The sequence below is a fragment of the Orycteropus afer genome, unplaced genomic scaffold (assembly GCF_000298275.1).
Source record: "Orycteropus afer afer isolate SDZICR_OR568_19922 unplaced genomic scaffold, OryAfe1.0 scaffold00057, whole genome shotgun sequence".
NCBI classification, from domain to species: Eukaryota; Metazoa; Chordata; class Mammalia; order Tubulidentata; family Orycteropodidae; genus Orycteropus; species Orycteropus afer.
This window is the reverse complement of record NW_006921644.1, coordinates 12,987,801-13,013,626: the sequence shown is the minus strand read 5'-3', so window position 1 is coordinate 13,013,626 and position 25,826 is coordinate 12,987,801. Positions and strand designations below refer to the sequence as shown.

Sequence of the window (25,826 nt, the reverse complement as noted above, 5' to 3'; positions counted from 1 at the left end):
CCTCTTTGCAGTGCCAATGAGATTATGGCTCAGGGCTGGCAGGGCCAGCTGAGTCCACACAGTGAGAGGAGAAATGAACCCCACCTGGACACCAACCCACTCGGACCCAGTGCCCAACCCTCTTTGTCCACCAAGGCCCCTCAAGGTTGTCAGCGTTGCATGGCCTACATCCCATCCTCCCTCTGTTGTATCTCGGTCACTGTGAGAAGGGCCTATGAGCACCTCTGGCCTGATGCTGGCTCCCCAAGTTCCAAGGGCCCAGCTCCCATCCGCACTGGGCCCATTCCCAGCTGCAGTCCCTGACGTTTGTCATCACATCTAAGAGAATTCAAGAGCCACTCTCTGCAGGCCAAGTTTTGGGTGACAGGTAGATAGGGGTCCATCAAATTAGCATCTCTGCTTCTGAGCATGTTCAAAGTGAAGACACTTCCACTTGACTGAAGTATTGTGACCAACTAGTGATGGTTACCCAGTTGGAAGTGTTCGTCAAAACTGTAGGAATGAACCCAAATGAACAATTTCATTTGTATGTAAATTACACTGTACTCCATTACAAAAATGGTGGGGAAAAGGTAACTTCCCTGTTCTCAACTCTCCTGATTTCTTTGGGCAAGCACTCATCCCGGGGATACTGTGAGCTTCTGGACTGCTATCAAATTCCGGAGGAGGAAGGGCTGTGGGTGGCACTGGGGACACATACCACCATGATCAGAAAACAAGGTTTCTAAAGATGCTTTTCCAGTATTTATGTAACATTAGCTGCCTCTGGGTGGTACAAATGGTTAACAGGTTAACAGGCTGCTGATCAGGAGACTGGAAGTTTGCATCCACTAGAGGCACCTCAGAAGGCCTGCTGATCTGCTTTCAAAAACCAGCCATTGACTGTCAGCCAAAATATGAGCTGAACATTCACATTAGGTAGATACGCTCCTCAGAGAGATCAGTCCTGGGAGAAAGAAGGGCTGTGTGTGCACAGGGGAGACAGCTCGGGTGGCAGGAGTGCACAGAGGGAAGGACACAGGGAAGAGGTAACTATGGGGAGGAAGGGGGAGGGGAGCTGTGGCATTGGGGTAAATTGTGGTCCATGTCATGAGTCAAAGTGTGTGTGAACGCTGCATGGAAAGTGAATTTGCTCTGTAAACTTTCACCCAAATCACAATTAAAAAATAAAATTGGACCAAAAAAAAGAAAAAGCAGCAGCAGCCGTTAAAAAGCTCGTGGAGCGCACTTGTACTCTCACCATCGACTGGTTTGGGCCGTTTTACTTAATATTCTGAAAATACCCATTGTTGGAAACAAGAACTTCTTTCATTACTTTGTAAACGGGGTGTGTGAGCTGCATGGAGCATCTGTGGCTATGGCTACCCTGATTCCCACTCTGCTAACACTTAACTGTCCATGACACCCCTCCCCCCACAAGCAAAACAAAAAAAAAACAGCCACAAGCCCAGGCCCTCCCTTAAGGCTGTCACCAGGGCAGTCCTTGACTCAGCACAGGAGCAGCCAGTCCATGCCACTGGGCCGGTTCAGCCCACTTGGGGGGACCCAGGCTTTGCTCCTGGTTGCTTTGTTACTGGTCTCCCCACAGGGATGCATCCACACTCAGCTGGCGCCCCCACAATGCCCAGTACGTAAGCCAGTTTCTGTCACCTCATCTCAGAAGCCCGTCTCCTGTGCTGCACTCTATTGGAAGGGGGTCCCCAGGATCAGGCTGCACACAGGGGGGTGCACAGGTGTGCCAGGAGGCAGGATAGAAGCTGGGGTACTGCAGCATGGACCAGAGCAGAGAGGAGCAGCGAGCGATCCAAATGCCTGTACTGACGCATGCTGTGGGCTCCACAGGGCCTTTGAAGGTGCCCTGGTCTGAAATGTGTGGACCAGCTTGAACGGTGCCTCTGTTCTGGGCCTTTGATGGTAACCCAGTTTCGGCACTTCTGGCCACAGTAACCACACCCAAGGATGGTTTTAAAAGGACAGAGACCAATGTGACTGTCCTCAGCACCATGTGATCTCATGTGGAAACAGGCTGGGGGATGGGGTGAGACTCCCCATGTCTGTGGCCAGGACAGGTGGCAGCTGTCCTATAGGAACCACCCTCCTGCCCATCTGTAGGATGGGACCAAGATCAGACTGATGCAGAGTACAAGACTGCTTGGACCAGGGACACCTGAGGCCAGAGCCCCCTGCTCCCTGGGGAAAGTAAGTGTCCACCCTGTGTGCACCCCAGACTCCCCAGTTGGCCTGTGGATCCATACAACCTTGCTTAGTCAGTAGGCTTAAGCTGTATTCCAGAACTGGCCACTGCCCTCACTGGCAAGCTCCCAAGTTTGTATCAAGTTCTCAATTGTTGCTTCAAGTCTGACCTTCTCAGGGCAGTTCCCCAGAGAACCTGGTTCCAATATGGCTCTTTAGAGCTTGTGGGAACCGTGGAAGGAAATGAGAAATGGCACCACCAGGCTTCACTCAGGTTTGGGAAGTGCTGCCCAGAGTCCTGAGAACAAAGCCTAGACTATGTGCAGAGTTAACAGTCCCCTTTAAGGCAATTCTGACTCAAAGGACATTTGGAATTTGCTTCAAAATGAGTGAAAGGGTGTGAGCAATCAGGGGGCAGCAGTGTAGTCAACAGGCTGGGCACATGGGACTTAAGGCAGTGACCTTCAACCATCAAGTTCACACATTCATGGTTCCCTGCATGCTTTCCTAGGATCAGTGGTCACTCTAGAGACTGAGGAAGAGGGACAGACTGTATCCAAGTATCTTACAGATGGGGCAATTCCACTAGGGACACAGGCTGGCTAACCAAGCAGTCAGCCCCAGAAGTCCCAGGCTTTCTTGGGGGTGGGCAGTGGTGGGCCCTGAGGTCTGGGCAAGAGCACGGACAGGCACACAGGGAGTCACGGTCTCCTGGCTTTTACCCCAAAATCTTAGACGCCAAACAGACTGGAAATCACTCTGGTTAAAAAAAGCAACCCTACACAAAACAAACTGTCATCTCTCATGTCTCCAGGCCACATGGAAGCCCTTCATCTTCTGCCCAGCCTGGCCCCACGGGGTGCAGTGCCATCAGGAGGACCACGGCAGCCACCTGGCCACACTCCCACTGCACTGACACCATCACCCAAGAAAGGGCTTCAGTAACGTTTTATTGAAAGTCCCCGATGACAGCATTTACTTTTTCTTCTCCACGTCTTGCTCTGCAGCCTCCTTGGCCCTCTTTGCACGGATCCCGAAGAGCCGGGCATTGGCACGAGCCATGCGGAGACTGGCAAACGCCTTGAAGTCTTTCTCTTCCTGGGTGATGACTCGGGCTTTCTCCTTCTTAAAGACCTGTGAGGCAGGATGGGGTTGAAGCCATGAGCCAAGCTGTCCTGACCCAACGACTAAGTGAGGACCAAGCCAGTCACAGCCCAGTGAGGGATGCCAGGAGAGAGAAGCACTAAGTGAGGACCAAGCCAGTCACAGGCCAGTGGCCCAGTGAGGGATGCCAGGAGACTGCTAAAAAAGAGCGGAGATTCTCCTCAGGACCTAAGAGCTTCCCCATGAAAAGAGAATTAAAAACAGAAAATAAAGCCCAGAGCACAAACTAAAGGACCGATCCTGGATCTATGAAGGGTGCCATGCATGGAGGCAACACTGTAGACACAGCCAGACCCACACAAGGGAGGTTCCGGCAGGCCGGCCAGCTCTACCAAGGAAACCACAGGCCACCTATGGCAGGAGTTCCCAAACAGCACAGAGGAGAAAAGTACCAGCAGCTTGAATAACAACTTGTTGTTGTTGTTATGTGCCTTCGAGTCAGCCCTGACTCATAGCGACCCCTCCTTGGGTTTCCGAGGCAGTATCACTACGGAAGTAGGATTGCCCAACCTTCCTTAGAAGGACCCAAAACTTTCTGAAAGGGAGGACAAAGTCCCCCCCCATGGAGTGTTCCATTTGCGTTTCAGAAATGCTTTTCCCAGGGCTGAAGGGACTTCCTGCTTCTCAGATTCTATCTTTGCCCCAGGTACCACTTAACCCCTTAAACACAAACAAAGCCCCAGTCAAAGTCAACAGCTACCTGCCTCTCTGGAAAATCAGATGACACACAAGCAGCATCAGAAGCTGCAAACCAACCCGTTCACTTACGTTCCGTATGGGCATCACCGGTCCGGTCAACTGAGTGGCCAGTTTGAGTTCCTCGGCCTGTTTAGGAAAGACAAAAAAGACTCTGGGGCCTGGTCTCCTGGAGAGATCCAGTGCTGTGAGCACAGGAGGGACCACAGCTCTCAGAGGCCCCAGGTGTGACCGATGACATCCCTTTTACCCTCAGATACAGAGAAAGTACACTCATCTCCCCATGCCAGCCAGCAGCTGGATGTGTGAACTGGTGTGAAATAAGTGCTAAGCCATCTACTTAAGTGCAAAGCCATTCCCCAACCCAATGGCCTGGAAATGCCAGAGGCTACCGACACGGAATGGTGGATGTTGTCAACCCTACTCTGGGCAGAGACTGGGCTCTGCCCAGAAAGCATTTAAACGTAACAGAGCTTCTGTCGGCAAGCTCTGAGGCAAATAGCTCTTGTGTGATGACACATGGGAAACAATCAGTGGGAAGAGCAACGGGTCCAGGCAGTTCTATGTGCAAATTCTGCCACCAACTTCTCCTGTTGGTCAGGTCTCGATGGATCCCCATGTTACACGGCCAAGGTTTGGATAATGAAAAAATAAATCACTCGACCACACAAAAGTCAGACATCTTGGAACCTGAGTAGAACCTCTCTATAAGCCGGGGCAAGGCCCCCCAAGAACACTTCCGGCTACATCCCCAATCCCAGTGGTGTACTCACAGAGCTGTCTCCCTTCTTGGGGGCGGAGGGCTTGCGGGGGAAGAGGATGAGCTTGGAGCGGTACTCCTTGAGCCGCTGCACGTTGGCCTGCAGGGACTCGGTGGACTTGTTCCGCCTCCGTGGATCCACGGAGATCCCAATGGTCCGAGCCACCTTCTTGTGGATGCCAGCCACCTGGGCCAGAAAGGGAAGAAGTGAAGCTCTGTGTGCCCTCCGATCTCCAGGCCCACAAGACAGTGCTCAGTCGTCAGACATGAAAGGGTTCACAGGAGCTCTCATCAAGGCAATACAGCGATTCCGGAGAGTGTCATCACGTGACTGGCACAGGCAACTTTTAGACAACACAGTCGTGGGGACACTCACCCGCAGCTCCTCCAAGCTGAAGCCCCTGCCAGCTCGGACCTTGGTGTGATACCGCACTGTAGGGCAGCGCACGATGGGCCGGATGGGTCCGGATGCGGGGCGCGGGGCGATGCGGCGGGCCTTCGCCTGGCGGGCCTTGCGTCTGGTGGCAGACAAGTCAGGCAGCAGTCACCCTTCCCTCGGAGGAGCCTCCCCGGAGCCTGCTTCCCCCCAGCGGAGTGTTCCCAAATCCTGTCCTCGACCACACGACTACAACGGACTGCTACCTTCACTCCAAAGCTCCAGGAGTCTAAGCAGGACCCTCAAGAGCCCACGGTCGTCAGGGAAAGGCTTCAAACAGCTCTCATCAAAGCAGTACAGCGATGCCGGAGAACGTCATCATGTGACCGTGCGCCCCGCATGCTCGCGCGCCGGACACAGGGACCCTCACCTGCGGATCTTCCGCGCCGGCTGGTTGAACCACGTGGCCACACGCCGCTGCCAATCCTTGTGGAAGTGCGGCTTCAGGATCATGCCATTCCGGCTGGGCGCCATGGCTGCCTACGGCCCTGGGCTCGCAAAAAAGGGCGCCGGGTCAGGGCCGGGCTCCAGACGAACCGGGCGCCGTTACCCACCAGCCGGCCGCCCTGCCCGCCGCGACTGAAGGTCCCGACCGGGGTCTCCACCCCGGGTCGCACGGCCGCGCCTCTGGAGCCCAGACCGCGGCCCAACGCCTTCTGCGGCAGAGAGAAAACCCTGATTGGGTTTTTCATGGCCGCGGAGGTAGCAGCCCTGCACGGACCACAGCGGATGAAACCCGATGGTGCTCGATAACGACGCACTGCAGTCAACCTACCTCCTCCAGGCAGAACGGCCGATCGGAAAGAAAGTAGCTACGAAAAGCACCCTGGGATGTTGTGGGCCCGGCCTATCAGAAGGGCCAGAGGTTTCAAGTCACAGCCAAGAGCGACGGAAGTGACGTCAGCTTGCGACAGTAACTCCTAGAATCATGGCGCCTGCGCTAGTAGCCGGGGCTCGAGGTCGCTCCTCGAACGTACAGCCGAGAAAGCCCGGGAGCGTGGCTGTTTGCTGAGTCAACTTGCTCAGGTTCTGTCGTCATTTTGTTCTTTGTAGCTACCGAAACGCTCTATGGTATTTCAGGCAATTAACGTTGCGTTGTGTACCTGCGAATTCGTGCCGCTGCCCGCCTGTGTGCGGAACAAAACGGGCGCTGCAGCCCTCGTAGGGGCTGAAGGGAAACAGTGGCGATTTGAAGGCAGGGAACTCGTTGTCAGGGTTCTGGAACTTTTATTGTTTGTGCGTGTTTATGGGACATGGTGGTTGAGAGAAGCAAAGGCAGTCATGCTATGTTGTTGTTGTTATGTGCCGTCAAGTCGGACCCAACTCATAGCGACCTCTCCTTGGGTTTCCGAGGCAGTATCACTACGGAAGTACATTGCCCAACCTTCCTTCCGAGGAGTGGCTGGTGGGTTTGAACCGCCAGCCTTCTGGTTAGCAGTCAAGTACCTTAGGCACTACGCTACCAGAGCTCCTAGGCATGCTATAAGGAATTGTAAATACTCGTTACAGTCTATTCTTCGTCCCATCCATTTGGAACATTAAGCTCCTTTTTTAAAGTCAACACTTGCTGGGTAATTATTATAGGTTAGATGTGACATACTTTACATGCATCTTCGTATTTTATCCTCACAGCCACCTAATGGAGTGAGGTCTACTGTTGGCCATTGGGCCTCCTTCCAAATGAGAGAACTTGGCAGAGGGATTAAGTAACTTCTCTGAAGCCAGGCAGCTAGTAGAATTAAGATAAAAATATGAGTGATTTTACAGGCCACACTTGTCTACTGTGCAAGCTGCCTCCTTTTACAGAGACACACATCATGGAAAAAAAAAAAAGTGGTCAGTCGTAACACACCTGTTTCCAGTCAACATACTCTGTTCGTCTGTCCTGGAGGACAAGCCGTCACCCTATTGCTATCTGTAAACCTTTACATCAGTAACCTCCTTCCCACCCGCCCCCCACTCACAGGCATCTTCCTTATAAACCTCCATTGGCAGTTTCTTTTAAGAATGTTGTGATACCCAGTGGCATATTTGGAGACCTGTGTTCTGAATTAATAAGTTGTTGATAAGGTTTTCTGTTTTGAGACACCTGTGATTGTTAGAAAAATAAGGTTGGGATTCACTGATGAATAACATGCTTAAGATCAGGAAAATGGAGCATGTACAAAGAGCAAAGAAAACGTGATAGCTGCAACAATTGGTCAGATGAAGGCACCGAGCTGTTATGTGCCGTCAAGTTGAACCCGACTCATAGCGACCCCTCTTTGGGTTTCCGAGGCAGTTATCACTATGGAAGTAGATTGCCCCATTTCCTTCCGAGGAGTGGCTGGTGGGTTTGAACCACCAGACTTCTGGTTAGCAGTCAAGTGCCTTAAGCACTATGCTACCAGAGCTCCTGGCAGCACATATAGTACACACTAACTTGGGCAAATATTTGTAGGATCAATGCTTGCCTTGGCCTGGGACGGATGTCTTTGAACGGAACCCGTCAACATGCCTGCCCCACTTTGCTCTCTCCCAGACCCCTTTCACAACCAGGAAGCTCTGATAGACCTGCTGCTCCACTCAAACTCCAGGTGCTCTTCAGTAGGAGTTTCTGGGCACCGGTGGGCTGAGCAGGCTGCACCCTGCTTGGAAGCCAGCTGGAATCTGAGGACCTGGCCTGCTGCGCACAACCCAGATGGACACAGGGTCCATTTTTTCCATGCCTGACTGCTCCACATTCCCTCTGAGAAATAGCAAAACGGAGTCAGGAAAGATCTGGTAGGAAGTTGTGCTTTCCATGTGCCCACCTTTCCCAGAGGGGGTTCAAGAAGTGAGCAGTTACGTCATTCTGATACAGACTTGGCTGGTTCAGGGGTTTTAAACATCTCTAGTGACAAGTACAGTTCTTGTCCCCTTTCACACAGGCTCTGTAAACGTCACTGTGTCTCAGGGCTTTCGTCCAGGTTTGAGCCTACGAAGCCACTGGCAGGGCTAGTTGATGGCCTTGAATGCAGTGCTCAACCAAGGAGGGTCAGGAACTTCCTGGGCAATGGTGTGGAGGAGTGGAAGGGTGTGTACATTGGTCCCTGTGTGTGAGAGTGTTGTACATAAGTCCCTGAGGAGGGGATGGGAGAGCATACACAGGCCCCCACGGGGTATTGTGTGTTACACACGGGTCGTTTGTGTATCTGTGTTGTACATAGGTCCCTGTGAGGGGTCTTGCTGTATATGGGCTCTATGAAGGAGGAGTGTTGTACACAGGCCCCTGTGGAGGGGAGTGTTGTGTGTTGGACATAGCTCATTATGTGGGGGATGGCTTGGAGTTGGCCACGTGGCAGAGGCAGTCTCTCCATCTGTAGAATATCTTAAGTCCAGCATCACAGCCGTTCTCTGGAGTCGCCACACAGCTTGAATTCAGGAGAGCTAGCTTTGTTGGTCTGGTAGATCCTGGTAAAACCCCTGAGACTATGGCCCCTAGTCACCCTTCAGGTCTGGAACAGAACTCACTCCTGTGGTTTCCAGCCAAACAATAGACAGGCATAAGGGGTGAATACTCACATCAGGTAGATAAACTCTTTAGAGTGATTGTGGGAGAACAAAAGGGCAGTATTTGCACAGGAAGATAGCTGGGGGAGGAGAGTGCATGGGAGGGAAGCACAAAGGGAAGAAGTAACTGCAGGGAGGAAGCGGGAAGAGCTGTTACACTGTAGGGAATTGTAGTCCGTATCATGAAACAAAATGTCTATGAACTACTGTGTGGACAATGAATTTGCTCTGTAAACTTCACCCAGATCACAATAAAAAAGCACTAGCTCAACCTGCACCCAGTGATCAGCAGTGGATGGCAGTATGTTAATGCTCTGAAGCAGGAATTTCCATCTCCGACTCCTAGGCCCTTCACCATGGTGCCACCAGTGTCCTGTGATGTCATGGGGCTAGGGCATCAGCTGAGGACGGGTCAGACATCTGGCCACTCTGGCCTGGGCTCAGCACATTATATAGAAAGCAAGAATGTTTGTGAACTCCAGGCGCTCCAGAACTATACTCCACTGTGCTTGTCACACGCACCAAAACCCTCCCCCAGGAAATGACACACAAATGCAGAAGTGAACGTTCATCCCTGCCAAGTTTACTGACTGCACAGGGACGTGGAGCCTGGGCCTCCCAACCCTCCGCAGACATGGAGGGCTGATGGGACAGGCTCGGGAAGCCGGCTCTGCAGTGCAGGAGGACATGCGGAGCTTGTCCTGCGACCGCTTGGGCTAGGAGGTCTCCTCTCTCCTGAGTGGGGGCTGCTGTGCAGCCTCTTCGTCTGAGTCCTGCTTTTCTTGCTCTGCGTCAACCCACCTCTGGGGCAGGATCATCTTCTTGGGCCCATGGGGAGGTGGGCCGATGAGGGCCTCAATGTCCTCGTAGTTGATCACTTCCTTTTCCAGCAATGCGTTGGCCAGCTGGGGGGACAAGGCAGCCAAGTGAGTTCTTGGGACAGAGCAGACAAGGGCCTTGGAGAGCAGAGCATTTGTCACCAGTGTCCACACACTGAAGCCCCTCTTGGCTTCCCAGGTGTGAGAATGGGCTGAAAGGGTGTGTGTGTGCAGGAAGGCCTTGGGGCAGAAGAGAACTGATCCCAGCCCCTCGCCTCAACAGTCCCCACTGCCCGTCCCACTCCCTGTTTAGTCTTGGCTCTTCACTTCCTTCAACCAACCAAAGTGTGTGTCTGTGTGTGTGTGTGAAGAGAGTGAAAGAGAGAATGGGGGGATGGCGTCCCCCTCCCATCCTCACTCCCGGGGGACCGAGCAGTGACTGGGCCAGTGAGGGTGCCCTCTTCCACTCTGACTCTGGGGCAGCATCCCCCTGCCCCCAGTCCTCACCGCCTGCAGCTTGTCCATGTTGTCTCGCAGTACCTGCTCCGTGTGCCTGTAGGCCTTAGCCACCAGCAGCTTTGCTTCCTATGAAGGAGAAGTACAGGTGTGCAGCAAAGGGTACACAGACAACAGCACATGGCCTGTGTGACCCTAATGAGTACCCTGGGGGTGCAGTGAGCCAGGCACTCACGTGATCCATCAGGTCCTGGAGGCCCTGGCTGAAAGGGCGCCGGCCAATCCCAGTTGGAGTCTCCTGGGGATCAGGGAAGGAGACAGGGCCAATGCTGGGCGCCATCCCAAACTGTTTCACCATGGAGTAAGCAATCCGGGTGACCTTCTGCAGGTCATCCTGTGCCCCTACAGTGTGGGACACAGAGCTTTGTGAGCGCGTACCACAGCCCAACGCACGTAGGCCTCCTCATTCTGACCCTCAGGAGAACCACCGCAGTGTCAAGGTTCCTGCACCTCCTCACTACTCTTTCAGAGAACTGTGACACCCTACCAACACTCTTCAAGCAAATGCTCGCCTAGTCTTGGGTCACCTCCCTCTCACAGAGTCAGTGTGGATGCAGGGTGCCACCAACCCCAGGGGAAAGACAAGCCCCAGTGTCCCAGGAACCCAGCAACTTCACAGTGCCCAATGAACAGAGGCCTGAGAACAGCGAGGCCACCTGAATTCTGCTCAGGCTTCATTTGCCTGCAGTTAAGTGATGAAATGTGTTCATGGTGTATGTGTGCAACAAAGCTTTCATTTTGTTTGGAGGTAGAAAAAAGTCCTGCTTCCTGCCAGCCTTTGCAGACCACAGCCCCTTCTAATCACACTCACTAAGATTCAAAACTCCAGAGTCACATGTCCAAGTCTGCATCAGGCATACCCCTGGCCCCACTCTGAGCACAAGGACGAGGATGGGGAAGTGCTGTCACCCGGGGAAGCCCTGTGTGCTGTGGTGCTGACTGGCTGGACTTGGTCTGGCAGCAGCCCCTCACCAGAAGTCACCCTGTTGAAGGAGATGGCCTCGGAGGCGCGGCCACCCAGTGCCATGCACATCCGCTCAAACAGCTGCTCCTTGGTGAAGAGATGCTGGTCCCGTGGCAGCATCTGTGCGAAGCCCAGAGCCGCGTTGGTCCGTGGTGCGATGGAGACCTGTGGGCAAGGGCAGCCGTCAGTAAGATGACAAGGTAGGCAAATTGTCATCGAGGCTTCAGAGCAGCCAGGCCAGTGTGCACTGGCCTTGATTTATGACGAGAAAACTCTGACATCAAGGAGGCCAGCTCCTGGGAGCAGAGAGGCACTTCTAACTGGAGCAACCCATCACATACTATGGACATAGAGAAAGACAGAAGCTGTCAGGAGGTGGAGGGCTGTGTCCCTGTGATGCTTCCTGCTGCCCTGGCAGGCCTACCACCTACAGCAGCCTGGCCTTGGTCTTCTTCACTGACCCTACCACCACGTGAGCTGTGGCCAGTAAGCTCCCTGGCCACCCCAATGTCAGGAACAAGGACAAGACCCTTGGGAGGAGCATCCCTCCGTTTCTGAGAGCAGCTCCCAGGCCCAGGGCCCTGAGACACTGATGCCAAGTCAAAGTCCAATTCAAAGGCTCTGAATCATCACTACCCTCAAGACATCACATCCCACCCTTCTGACCACCGGGACAGTCATGTCCCACCTTTCTGACTACTGGGACGTCACGTCCCATCCTTCCAACCACCAGGATGTCACATCCCATCCTCCTGAATGGAAAACCCGTGTGGTGGACAGACATTTCCTCTGTGTGATTGGTTTATCTGACCTCAGCCACCCACGAAGAGCATCCTCCTGAGAGTGGAAGGGAACGGGGAGCCTAGATGCTTCTTGTCATCCAGCATTGCCGATGATCCACCGTGATAACCACCTCCCCCACCTCCCCCAGTGCTCCCAAGTCCATGTGTATTCATAGGCACACACACGTGTGTACACTCACATGCACAATGCACACATACCCACCCACACTCATACATACTCATGATCACAGGTGCAGACTCATCTGCACATATGAACACACATGAATGCATTCACATGCACACGCACATGTGCGCAGTGCATGTGCACTCATATGCACTTGTGACACTCCACCTGCATGCATGCACATATGCTTACTTGCATGTGCCCACATACACACTACACTGCACATGTGCACCCACATGCACTCATTTGCGCACATGCATCTGCACACACACTCCACATGCACACTCACATGCTGCACATAGGTACACTCATGTATGCACACACGTGCCAACACTACATTCCACACACATGCACTCACACGTGCACTCAGTTGCATGCTGCACAAGTACACATGTACATTCACATGTGCACACTGCACATGCATGCACATGTGTTCATTTGCATATCTGCACACATGCATGTACTACCCTCACACACACACACACACACACACACACCATCCCATGCACTTAAGGTTGGAGCTACTGTACTCCAGGACTGGGAAGTTCACACCCACTGCACCCACCTTCATCACGGCCTCTGTATGCTCTAGGAGCCAGCCAACCAGTGCATGGCCCGATTCATGGAATGCCACCACCCTCTGCTCCTCCTTCGACAGGATCTTGCTCTTCTTGGCAGTGCCTAGGAGGGTGCCAGGAGGTGGGCCATGCAGTTCCAGAAGACGCCTCCTCAGCATGACCTGGCTTGCCTCAAGCCATATGACTTACGTGTACCACAGGGAGGGGGGCATGCATAGGCCTGCACTGGGTCCCCTCCACCCTGCTGAACCCCAGGCAGGGGCCCTCCCCCCCGCTATACCACGGTGTGGGGGATACACAGGCCTGAATCGTGGCCCTTCTGCCACACTGTCATTCATTTCTGGTATAAAGGCCTTGCTTTAACAGCACCAAGGACACAGGCCCCTGCGGGAGAACACGGCCCCTCATACCTGCCAACACGCGCTCCACAGCGTATTCAAAGTTGGAGGTGTGGACAGACGTGTGCCCCTCTCGTGCGGCGTGCAGTGCAGCCTCGTTGCAGATATTTGCAATGTCAGCACCTATGAACCCAAACAGTGGGCAATGGGGCATGCTGGGACCTCGAGCCTGTGAGGGGCAGCAGGACGTGGGCTCTGAATGTGGGCAGCACTGAGGAGGAAAGCTGGGGTCCCAGGATGTCTGGGGGTGGATTCCAGGCTGAGGGGGTGGGGAAGAGTGTCCCCCACACAGCCAGCACCCTTGAGGGGCACTGCACATGGGTGCAGCCCTGGTGGTCCCCGGCTTATAACGTATCTGAATGACAGACTACACTCATGACCCTTCTGATTTTCTTGGTGTGTCGTCGTTAGTGGTGTGCATACAACACTGCAATACCCAATCTGCTGACGTTAGCATTCTCACATGTTCACCCACAGATGTACAGAAGTGGGTTTATAAAGATTCTGGTAACTAAAGCAATAATCATAAAACCTGGATATAACCGACTTATGTCACAACCAACTTACAACACAGTCACTGGAATGGAACCTGTTGTAAATCAGGGACTGTGGCTCCCACCAGGGCCTATCAGGACAGTGCAGCCACCTGGGGTCTCCCCCACATACTCTCAGCATGGGGAGATGCACTCATTGGGAGGGAAATGGCTTCCTACCACTGAACCCGGGCGTCAGCTCTGCCAGACGCTGTGAGTAAAATCCACTCTCCCGCATCAGCTTCAGACTCTTGAGGTGCTGCTCGAAGATCTCTTTCCTCTCCTGCCAGAGCAGAAGGAAACGTGGGATAAGATGTGGCCCGGCAATGCTCACGGCAGGAAGCCGCCAGGCACTTCTGCAACACGTCCACCCGCAGGGAAGAGCTGCTGTGGGGTTTGCGGAGGGGCTTGTGGGGCTTGTGGGGCTTGTGGGAGTGGGTCAAGAAGTGCCTGTAGGTGCTATAAAGACACGGCCAAAGTTGGGTGGGAAAGTCTGCGCACCCATGCCCCACTGACTGGACTGCCCGCAAAGTTTGCGATGGGCTCATGCCCATGTCCCCACCTGCAGGGTGGGGAGGTCAATGAAAACGTGGCGGTCGAGCCGGCCAGGCCGCATCAGTGCGTTGTCCAGAATGTCGGCCCGGTTTGTGGACGCTAGGACGATGACATGATCTGTTGTGCCCATTCCTGGAGAAAGTGCAGACACGTGTCCTTCAGAACCGTCCTTCAGAACTGCTTGTCACGTGACTTCTGCCACGGGGGGTGGGGGGGGCGTGTTTAAGCACAAGAGCACTCGGTCTCAGGCTCTGAAAGCAGCTGCAACCCCAGTGGTCAGCAGAGCGGGTACACACACAGCCTGGGCTCTGCCCACGATGGAGGGCACCATGTGTCCTGTGAGCACTCACGGTATGTACTATCAGCTTGTCACCGCACCTCCAGCCGGGTGGCCATACCATGATCACTGGTGGCTCAACCCTGACAGTCTGTGGGCTGGGCTTCGCAGGCAACAAGTTTCTAACCCGAGAACTGCTTACGGGAGCGAGAACTGCTCATGGGAGCGCTGGGGATTGGAGTCGCCCAGAGGCCTCAGAGAGAGGCAGGCCTGGGGATCTCCTGAAAATCTAGCCACGGCAAGCACTGGAGCAGTTTGACTCTGACACACGTGGGGCGCCAGGAGTTAGGGCTGATGCCACAGAGACTGTGTAATGTCTAATGGAACTAGAATTCTGACTGAAGAAAAGTAGTATCAAACACTGATCTTGCAAAAATAGCTTAAAAAGAAAAACACGTCCCCTTCGTTGGGTCATTCCGGCACGTATTCCAGCCGGGGCTCCCTCTGAGGATAATGACATGGTCTGACAGCACCCACTCAGAGCAGCCTGGCTGACGTGGTCCTCACCAATGTCCACCTAGCCCCTAACTGGTGCCACAGTTCAACCAGGTGGCATCTGCCAGCACACACCACGCAATGGCCTGCTGGAATCCAAAAATAATCCTCTATCTACCACTGACATTCCCAGTCTCTCTGCGATGGAAAGCTGGTGCTGGAAGCAGCGAGATGAACCTAGCTCCTGGTGACTGCTAGAGACCAGCTCCCTGGACACTAATCACCCTCACCCATGGCCACGTTTTTGTCTCCAACATTAGCTTAAGACGCCAAGTACCAAACACACAGCTTCATCTGTGCAAGAGCTGCAGTCTTGGGAGGTGGGGCACAGGGATGTGTAGGGGATGGGACGTAGATGATGGATGTCCTCTTTGTCCTACCTAGAGGGGAGGCCATCCTCTCTGCTCTGCCTGTGGTGTGGGGACATCCCGTCTGCCCTGCCTGGCAGGGGAGCTGTCCTCTCTCCCTTACATGTTGGGGGGTGCATTCTCTCTGCCCTATGTGGTGGAGGGATGTCCTCTCTGCCCTACATGGTGAGACGGACATCCTCTCTGCTCTATGTGATAGAGGCGGCATGTTCTGCCCTACGTGGTAGGGGGGACGTCCACCCTGCCCTACGTCATGGAGATGGTGTCCTCTCTGCCCTACGTGGTGGGGGGGATAGCCTCTCTGCCCTACTTGGTGGAGGCAGCATCCTCTCTGCCCTACGTGGTGGTCAGGCAGCGTCCTCTCTGCCTGGAGGGGACGTTATCCTCCCAGCCCTACATGCATCCATGTGCTCACCGTCCATTTCCACCAGGAGCTGGTTGAGCGTCTGTTCCTCCTCTGTGTTGGAGAAGCTAGACATGGTGGTGGAGCGCTTCTTGCCCACGGCATCGATCTCATCGATGTACACGATGCAGGGGGCACGGAGACGGGCTTCCTTGAAGAGGCTCCGCACCCGGGCAGCACCGAGGCCTAGGGGACAATGTGGGGCACTAAGGGACAATGGGAAGTTACACTAGCTGTTCCACTCCATCTGAACGAGCTTCTTCCTCTCATTACACCCCACTGTCCTCCACGCCTGAGGACGCACACTGCTCCCAACCTCTACACCTTGTGGGGAGTGCAGCACCAAGACAGTGAACTCGGTGTTCCCCTCTCCCACACTGCCCTCAAGGAAGGAGACGTGAAAGGAGAGTGTCCCAAGCCAGGAGAGTGAGCTTGGGCCCTGACAACACCTACCTCCAATGACTTCCACAAACTCAGGGCCAGCCATGGCCAAGAATGGCACCTGGGCCTCTGTGGCCACCGCCTTGGCCAGCAAGGTCTTCCCACAGCCAGGGGGGCCGAGCAGCAGCGCACCCTTTGGAACTTTGGCTCCAAGCTGGAGGAAACGTTCTGGGCTCTGGGTGGGGCAGAGAGAATGGCACAGAGCCAGGTCTGTCAAGGTGCCTGATGTGCCCACACCTCCCATACTTTTATGGACAGGCCACACCTGTGGTCCAGCGTTGGTACCCTATGACAGTTGGGGCGAGTCCACAATAGGTTCTCAGAGCCCTTCTTTCACAAGACTACCCTGAGCATGTCCCGGAGAGGAGGACAAGACAACAAATGTAGTTATCTGCACGCCAGGGAGGAGGCTCTGCCCCCATACACATTAGTCAACAGATCCCAGGCCCTAGTCCCAGGAAGTCTGCTGCCTCAGGCTTCCTCCCAGGGAGCTGGATGTGCCTCCTGCTCACTCCTGTACTTTTTAAAAAAAAAAAGCCTCTTCTCGCTCAACACGTGGCTCTCACCTTTAGATAATCCACAAACTCTTTGACTTCTAATTTGGCTTCATGCATTCCTGCCACGTCTTTGAAGCTGACACCTTTCCCCATCTTTCCATCCACAATAGTGAAACGAGCCATTTTGAGGTGATTCTGTGCAGAAAAAAATAAAGGAGGGGCTGTGCCACCCAACAGAGGGGACAATCAGTACCCCTGCATCTGAGACTCAGCTGTATGTCCAAGCTGGTCAGTCCACATTGACAGGGACACTCGGTCCCTCCAGATCTGGGACTCAGCTGTCTATCCATTTGGCTATACCCTACTCAATTCGAGAGAAATCACTAGAAGAAGTATACTTTATGACGACTGCCGTGACAAGAGTGTTTTAAATGTATGAAGGACATTCTTTTAAAGACAACCTTTAAAATTCCCCAGCTTCTGAGCTAGTAGGGAAACCTAGACACTGTCGTTCCTGGTTATCTGAGTATCACAGGACAACATGCCCTACAAACACACTCGGGGTGGGCCTCGTCCACCCTCCAGCTGGCTGCTTAGAGGGAGGTGAGGTACTGCCTTGTGGCCCTAGGCTGGCATGTCCAGGGCTGATTTTACTGCAGATTATACTGTCACTTGGGGACATGTACTTGGCAAGTACAGACAAGCCTGAGGCTGCGAGTGTGGGGAGATGTTGTGCGACTTACAAAAGCACTGAATCCACCTTCACGGCCTGTCATCCCAGCAAGGCGGAAAATGTACCACAGGATGGCCAGGCCCACGGCCGTCATGCCCAAGGCGTATAGGGCACTAATGGGAGAGAGAACAGGGAAGAAGGGCAAGTTATGGAATCACGGCCATGCCCTGACCACTAACAGATCACCTTCTACAGCCTGACAACATGAGAAAAGTAACACCTAACTTTGGAACCAGTACGCAGAACAAAACGGCAGTGAAAACAGGGTTTCTCTCTGTTGCTGCCAATCACCCTCTTCCAGAGTCTTCCTAGATCTGAGCCTGCACACTGACTTGATGGGCCCCATGAAGCCACTGGAGCCACATGGAGCATACCTGGACCTGTGTCTGCCCACTAAGAGCGGCTTTCATGTTTCTACCATGAGGGTGGTGATTCAGAAGGCAAAACAATACAGCAGTACCATGTTACTCCTAGACTCCAATGCCTCCCCCAGGCGGGTCCTTGCTGCCTGCCCATCACCCCAACATTAAATCAGAGCAACTTAAGGAAGCCCCTGGGCCGTGGACTCGAGGTGCAACTGTCACTGGCACCCATCTCCCGTCAGCACTACGCCACGTGTGCACCTCTGCCTGCCGGCCAGCATAAACTCCACCTCGCTGCACAATGCCAGTTGTCTGAGAGATGGAGCCGATGAACTCACTTCCACCAAGGAAGCTGTCAGGCCCAAAGTGACAACTAGCTCCTCCCTGTATCTCTCTACAGGCCCAAACGAGGACTGCTTCTGGGCATCCTATCTCTCCCCTTCCCCTCTGTGTTCCCATTTGTGGAAGACAGCAATCCCACGGGTGGACAAAGAAATGTCAGAGAGAGGAATGGAGGAGACTTGGCAGGCCTGCACCATTTCACCATCTCCCCACTAGGTCATTCTTGCACACAGGCACTCTGGTCCCGCCCAGGCATGGCCAGCCACAGACAATGCCTGTTTCTACAGCCTTCCCACACGAACCCGGCCTGGTACAGAGACCACAGAGCTGAACACATACTTTCCAAAGAATCCTGTTCGCTTGTAGGACACTGGGATCCTATCTTTTACTTCGATATTCAGCTCGTCTTCAGCTGCTCGAAGCTTCTCTTCAAATTTGTCAATGTTGGCGACCTGCATCCGGTACATCAAGGCCAGCCGCTGGGACACAAAGCAAAGGACACTGTGAGATGCAGGCCCAGGGGAGGGCTGCCTACTCCCAGTCAGCAGCCCCTGTGGCACATCTTACAGACGCTGGCATCCTGGAAGACGCCACCTTGCTCTGCCATTCAGAAAGGACTCTCGAGTCTAGGAAAGGGCCCATTCTCTTAAGCACAATTACACAGAACTCCGTCAGGTGTACTTTCTCCATTTCCCACTTAGAAGAAAACTAGAAGGGGGCAGGGCTGTTTGCTTTGTCAACTGCCCACCCGCTGGCCCTGACATGGGTTTCAGCACAACTGTGGGCTGAGTATGAGGACCACACGCAGCGATGCAACATCACTGGCAGACGACTGCTGTAGGTATAAAGACTGGGGTTTTAGGAACACCTGCCCCTGGCAGGCCAAGCTCACAGGGGAGGCGGAGCTTGAATTGAAAAGGACTCAGATAAGAGTCTGCAGTTTTTCCAGGAGCTTGCCCCAGGGGGCGCCTCAGTTACTCACCGGCCGCCCAAACACCACGGCTCCTGGGTGCAGGTAGACCTCCACCACGTCGCTCTCAGGTACCACCTGGACACGCTGCACCTCGCCCTTGGCCAGCATCTCATTGACAAAGTCATTCCAGGAGATGTTGCCACCACTGGAGCTGAGGGAGTTGAGCAGGCTCATGACGACCGCAATGATGAACAGGGTACGCAGCCGCTCGCGGTACATCTGGTCCTCTCGCTCCTTCCGCTTCCTTTCCTCTTGACAAGGGTAGCCAAGGAGAAAAATAGAAACGCAGGGTAAGATGCCATGAGCTCAGATCAGCCTTCACTTAGGAGAGCTCAGGGGAGTGGATGTGCTGGCTGTGTGCCAACGTCAGGGCTGGAAAAGCACCAACAAGGCCAGGGGCCACTGTACAAAGCATTTCTGAGATGACTTGGACCCTTATGCATCTTGGGGCTCTGAGAAGTGTGACTCTATGAAGGGGCCACTCCTGAGGAGGCAAACGTGCCCCTACAGGGCTCTCAGAGCCTCTCCATACTACCCAGGCCCCCTCCAGATAACACACACCGAGGACACCCCTGGATTGCACTGAGGCCACACCCCTGCAGCACACAGCAGCCAGCTGTGTCGGTACCTAATTAAGAGCGAGCTTTTTAAGGAGACCATCTCTCCACGCCTGTGTCCCTCACAAGACCCAGCAGTCTTGTCCACCTTTCCACAGGCTCCTGACACATCAGGCTCCTTGGCACATCAGTGTGATGGAATCAGCTCCAAGAGGGCAGCCCAGACTGGACAGAGAGGCCAGGTGTGCAGGCTGTTTTGAGTCTAAGTGGTTTCATGGTGCTCACACTAGGATAGATACACACAGACAAGCAGAGGCTGCACTGCTTAAGAGCAGCAGACAGATTTACCTTCATTGTCTTCAGGAGTCTTTGCCCTGGATTTGTCATTGTCCTTACTATTCTGCTTCATCCCGGAGGTGCTGAAATAGCAGGCACCACCTGCAAGGAACCAAAAGATTTACCAGCCCAAGTCTGCAGCTCTGGGGAGACAGCCAGGGAAGCCCACGTTCTCCAAAGACCCAGCCACAATCTGAGCACCTGAGCACAGATGCATACGTTTATGAAGACAGCATGGCACTTCTTTCTGTCCTGCTTAGCACAGTATTTCCCAGTTGCAAAAAAGAAACAATTTCAACTTACGAAGTTAAATATCTTTGCTGTTTGAATGAACCAATGTGAGGCAGTAAACATTCAATGTGAACACAAGCTTGAGTAAACACTGGAGCCATCCTTCTGATATACTAGGTTATGTTAAGTGAAGGGAGAATAAACAAGGGACCCTGGCACAGGAGACAACAGCAGAAACCCAGCAGCTACGGCCAAGACAGGCCAGAGTGAAACTCCTCCCACAGAAGGCTCTGCAGGGGTCCCAGCTCAGCAGTCTGTTTATAAAGGGAGAAAAGGGGGTTTACAGCCATGACCCCAACAGTAACGTTCTAACTTAGAGGCATGAATAGAATCCCAAACAAAACCACCCTGGCTTATAGCCCCTGTTGTGATGGGGGCTGAAGCATGTGCTTCCTGTCTCAAGAGCCTGCTGGCCCGGCAGAACAGTTAAGTGAGAAAACTTAAAATGTGGAGGGCAGAGGTGCGAGCAGCCAGCCACAAGCCAGGTGGCATCCACTGCTCTCTCTCACACACGCAGGGCCACAGACAGCTTACTGCAAATTGGCACAAAGAATGGGTCACTTCCATCCCTGTTACAGCTGGGTAAAGGAGTGAAATGACACGTTGTCGACCCTTAAAGTCCTTTAAGAAGGTCAAGCACAGAATGCCTATGTCTCATTAAAGAGAACCATTCTATTATAAAGGCACATTAATCCACCAAAGCCACTGCCTCAGTCGAGTCTGACCCACAGCGCCCCTAGAGGACAGAGTGGAGCTGCCCACAGGGTCTCCAACGCTGTCAATCTTCACGGAAGCAAAGCCCAAACCACACCCACTGCCTTGGAGTTGACTCCGACCTACAGCGCCCCTAGAGGGTCTCCAAGGCTATGTATCTTCACAGAAGTCGACTGCCTCATCTTTCTGCCACAGAGCGGACGGTGGGTTCAAACCACCAACCTTTTGTTCAGGAGCCAAATGCCAGAGCTCCCCTAAAGGTACGTTAGCTGCAGGGTGTTTTTACCTTCTGGACATGAAACACTTAGCACCACTGGGTAACAGGGAAACCTTTCTTTGAACAGCCCAATTATAATTAAACACGAGAATTAAAAAAAAAAAAAAAAAAAAGGCAACTTAAAGAAGCCAGAACAGCCCGTTCAGGTCTTAGACAGACTCTTCTGTGCACTCATTTCAGACTCTGAGGACTGGGCCTCAATAAACAGACGCCAAAGGTCCACTTAGTGGCCAAAGAAATGGACAGATTTCCTCCTCCTGTCAACGTCACACCAGCGACATTATCCTAATTGTTTCACAAACAAAGGCTCTGCTAGTCCGGTAGAGAAAACATGCTCCAATCTTGACATTTCTGTCTTTCAATGCGTACATACCTAAAAGTTTCCAGAGTCTAACTGGATTCTTAGTTAGATGCTGTTTCAGTAACAGTCCACTGATCCCTTGAAAGGTAGGGGTCAGGAGTGGCAACTGCAAGCTCTGGAAAAAAAAACAATACCCAGGGTCAGACCAGCAGCACCGCAGAGTAAAGCGACGCAGGCAGCTCCTCACTGCAAAAATCTTAAAACAACAACAACTGCTCAAAGACTTATTTAAATATCTGTAAAGTTTACATTGCCCTGAGCAATACGTGAAGTAAAATGGGCATTTTTGTCAGCTGTAAGATAAAATCAAAAGGTCAAAAGCAACTGAGCAAACGAAGCCCTGAACTACACACACCAAACGGTGCACTGGCAGCCACTCTGTGATCTGAGGCACCGCACCCCAGCAGGCCAGCAGGGTGGGAGGGCATGCCAGAGACCAGTGCTCCCATGGCAGCAGGGAGTGCCCAGACCCCTTGCACCTGACATCCGCAGAGATGATTCCCTTATAGGATATTCCCAACCACCACAGCAAGTTCACTAACCTGATTCCCAACTTGAGTATTCTCCTACCTGAATGTGTTTTTATGTTTTGCTTTTTAAATTATTGTGATTTGGGTGAAAGTTTACAGAGCAAAGTCATTCTCCATACACAGTTTATACACATTTTGTTTCATGACATTGACTGCAATCCTCACGATGTAACAGCCCTATTCCTACTTCCTCCCTGTTGGTTACCTTTTCCCTGTGTCCTTTCCTATATAGTCCTGCCATCTGAACTATCTCCCTGTGCAAATGCTGCCCTTCTGATCTCCCCTGGAGTGTACCTACCTGGTACCATTGTTCACCTCATAGGACTGTCTATTGTCTGGCTGGAAGGTAAGCCAGGGGAGTGAATTCAATTCCAGGCCTGAAGGGTCAAGGGGTCACAGTTGTGTGGGTTTCACCAGTCGCTATCAGACCAATAAGCCTAGTCTTTTTCACTATTTTGAGTTTTGTTGCACATTTTTCTCCCACTCTACCCAGGATCTCCTATACTGATCCCTTTCCGAGCGGCTGATAATAGTAGCTGGGCACCATCTACTTCGGGTCTCAGGGTCATGTAGGCTGAGGTTTGCATGGTCCACTAGTCCCTTGAACTATTTATTTCCATGCGTCTTTGGTTTCCTTCATTCTTCTTTGCTCCTGACGAGGAGCGACCAGTTGTTTTAGGTTTGGAAGGCCAATGGCCCTATGTTGTTTTCCCTGTCTCTCTGTTGTCATTTTTTCATTTCTGGTATGTATTTTTTCCCCGAACTCAGCCTGTTCTGTTGCTGCTATGACAAACAGTAACACCTTGCTCCGCGCTGTTTGCCAAAGAGTACGTGTCACAGAGTGAAAATCCTGTCTGTTATAGCTGATGGTCTGTCTAGCGAATACTCCTGTTCTTGGCTCAGTGACGACCAGAAGAGTCATATGGGGAGTGTAGGGGGCACAGAGTGTGGCTGCAGAGCGTGTTAGATAAACCAGAAGAGTTGCAGTCCCTACTGTCTGTTTGTTTAAACCAAGGATACTTTATTGTTTTAGCTGCTGGTGAGACAATCTGTTTTGATGTCCCAAGTGTGAATTCCCTACTTTAGTTCTTATACTCACAAAGCAAGAGTTCTCTTCAAGGCATAGAGTCAGACTAAAGAAAACAAGTTATTTTCAACAGAACCTAACAACTAAGAACATGGAGGAAATCTATAGTTGCCTCAGATTCAAGAAGAGTAGCCAGTAGTCTAGAATATGGTATTACAATTCAAATTTCTCCTTGTAAATTATGACAAAATATAATAATAATAAATTAGAACCTATTGGGTTTCCAAGGTGGTAAATTGTTACAGGAGTAGATTGCCTCATCTTCCTTTCGCAGAGCAGCTGGTGGGTCTGAAACGCTAACCTTCTGGTTAGCCTTAGGCACTAGCCACCAGAGCTACTTTCTTTTTCTTTTTTTTTTTTTTTTAACAATGTAAGGTTGAACTCCTAAGAGAGTGCTGGGGGAAAAGCAAAAACAAACAAAAAGACAGCTATAAGGCACAAAGGCTTAGGGTCTTTTTGTTTTCAGGATATAGTTAATCTCAGTGGAGAGGACAGGTGGTTCAGTGGCAGAGTTCTCACCCTCTGTGTGGAAGACCCGGGTTCAGTTGCCACCCACTGCACCTCAGCCACCAGCCAGCCATCAGTGGAGGCTTGCATGCTGCCGTCACGCTGAACAGCTTTCGGTGGAGTTTCCAGACTCAAAGTAAGTAGGAAGAAAAGCCTTGGGGACCTACTTCCAAAAATCAGACAACAAAAACCCTATGGGTCCCAACAGGGTAACTGGCAACTGATCACTTTGACACTTTGGGCCACACAAAGTAGGTTGTTGGCTGGTCCTCCTTGGGTTATGGTGCCCCATCAGGGGCTCAGCGTTGGGATCTGATCATAACCGCTTGAGCATGCACAGTTTTGGTGGCCACATGAAAGCTGGTGAGGTAAAGCAGTGTTACTGACCTTATGCATAAACTGCTCTCTTCCACCTTGAATCAGGAGCCGACTGGAAGTCAGCTAAGAGCAGTATTAGAGAAACCTAGGGTATCTCCACGTGGGAGGCGCTGAAGAAGTAGGTAATAAATGAAACACATAATGTGTCAAACTATATCACAAAAATTAAATAGTTACATGATATTCTGCAAATACAAGGAACTTCCTGACAGCCCACTCAGAGAAATGGCAGACTACCATTTGGAAGGTCTTGCTAACAGTCAACTGTGAAAGAATTCTTTCCTACAAAATGGTGATGCTCTTACTGAATTCAACTGCAAAACGGCAGTAAGAGGGGGCGACAACTCCACTACAAGGTGTGAGGGCTGGGAAGACCCACGTGGAGGGCAGCGGCATCGCGCCCTCCTCTCCCGGTCTGTTTACCCATGTTTCAGTTACTGCACACCACTGAGATGAGCTGTTCTGGGGTAAAACTTCCAATGTCCAGTTAGAGAAAAAACACAAGCCCTCCGAAAGCAACGTCCAGGGCGTCCAGCTGGATGGGGCGGAGGCAGCCGAGCTCCTCCGCCGGGTGCCCAGGGCCTCCGTGGAGCCGCCAAGCACACTAGCCCACTACCGGAGCGGAGGCCGAGCGGGCCGAGGATTACCTGCAGGGCTCGGCCTCCAGGCCCAGCGAGGCCCCCCAGAGGTCCCTGGGCGAAGCATGGCCAACTTCTCCAGACCTCGGCGGAGGGGCCTGGGCTCCAGCTCGAGCCCACGCTCCGCAGCTGTCCGGGCCCTGGGCCCGGGCCCTGGCGTAGAGCGCGCAGCAACAGCAGCAGCGCGGCCGCCATGTTGGCTCACGCATGACGCCTGCGCGAGCGGGGCGTCCGGGATGCCTACGCACTGGCAGCGCCTGCGCAGTCGAGTCCCCCAAGGCTCCGCGGTGCTATCGGCGGGGTCTGCTTTCCTAGGGCGGCGGGCCACCTATTTTCGCTGGCGCCTCCAATCGCTGTCGGGTTCCCCAACCGTTTATTGAGGTCCTACAACGCGCCGAGCGCCGGGAATGCAACGGCGAGCCTAGCAGGCGCATCCCCCGTCTGCCGGAGGCTACACAGACGCGCACCGGGCGCAGACGTCATCGCAGAAAAACGGCTAGGGGCCTGGCGCCGTAGGCTTCGCCGGCCGCATGCCGGATTTTCGCGGCCCTCAGTGCTGCGTCCCCGTTTCCCGCGCGCGCGCGCGCGCGCTAGAAGAAGGGGTGGGTTTCTTCGGGTGTCTTCAGAGCAAGCTCCATCTTGCCTCCTGTTCCAGCAGTGTTTTCCGGACCTGGCGAATGAGCGGACGGTTGGGTTGGCTGGATGGCGTTAACGTCGACTTCGGGGCCCTTTCACAGCTAACTAGCGATTGTAGCAGAACGCAGAGGACGGAAGACCGTCGCCCGGCTTCTTGGGAAGAGGCCTGCAGGCTGCGGGGGAGTTCTGACCGGCGCGAATTCTGTGTGTGTGTGTGTGTGTGTGTGTGTGTGTGTGTGAAAGAGACAGTCAGGGAGACTGTGGGGCGCCGTGCACCAGCAAGCGACGCCGCCGAGGGCCGAGCCGAGCGCTTGCGGGTTGGGATAAACGCAGCACAGCGACGCACCACGGGGCGGAGTCGGAGCCATCCTGCAAATTGCGCCCTCATCTGGCTTCTGGAACTCAGGGAGGTGCCAGGGGACCTCCCTGAGAACACTTCTGATGTCCTGGCACCC

The 25,826-nt window shown here is 53.2% G+C and overlaps 2 protein-coding genes and 2 non-coding genes across 4 annotated transcripts; all 4 read right to left on the bottom strand.

The window, feature by feature from the left end:
• Window positions 1–3,168: 3,168 nt before the first annotated feature.
• On the bottom strand, window positions 3,169–5,723 carry RPL13 (ribosomal protein L13). The gene is made up of 5 exons (XM_042780733.1): window positions 5,620–5,723; window positions 5,190–5,331; window positions 4,827–5,000; window positions 4,126–4,182; window positions 3,169–3,327 (listed from the first exon to the last, which is right to left on the bottom strand). Exons 1-5 carry the CDS (start codon window positions 5,721–5,723, stop codon window positions 3,169–3,171), a joined length of 636 nt encoding a protein of 211 aa, XP_042636667.1.
• On the bottom strand, window positions 5,056–5,139 carry LOC122149884. The gene has a single exon (XR_006163378.1). It is a non-coding gene; the product is annotated as a small nucleolar RNA MBII-202 (small nucleolar RNA).
• On the bottom strand, window positions 5,491–5,570 carry LOC122149885. Its single transcript, XR_006163379.1, has one exon. It is a non-coding gene; the product is annotated as a small nucleolar RNA MBII-202 (small nucleolar RNA).
• Window positions 5,724–9,496: 3,773 nt separating the features above from the next.
• Window positions 9,497–24,930, bottom strand: SPG7 (SPG7 matrix AAA peptidase subunit, paraplegin). The gene is made up of 17 exons (XM_007939235.1): window positions 24,745–24,930; window positions 21,608–21,710; window positions 19,965–20,054; window positions 19,069–19,310; window positions 18,426–18,565; window positions 17,393–17,495; window positions 16,719–16,844; window positions 16,165–16,327; window positions 15,724–15,897; window positions 14,116–14,240; window positions 13,734–13,836; window positions 13,033–13,143; window positions 12,610–12,725; window positions 11,087–11,243; window positions 10,290–10,456; window positions 10,106–10,183; window positions 9,497–9,685 (listed from the first exon to the last, which is right to left on the bottom strand). Exons 1-17 carry the CDS (start codon window positions 24,928–24,930, stop codon window positions 9,497–9,499), a joined length of 2,373 nt encoding a protein of 790 aa, XP_007937426.1.
• Between the last annotated feature and the right edge of the window lie 896 nt (window positions 24,931–25,826).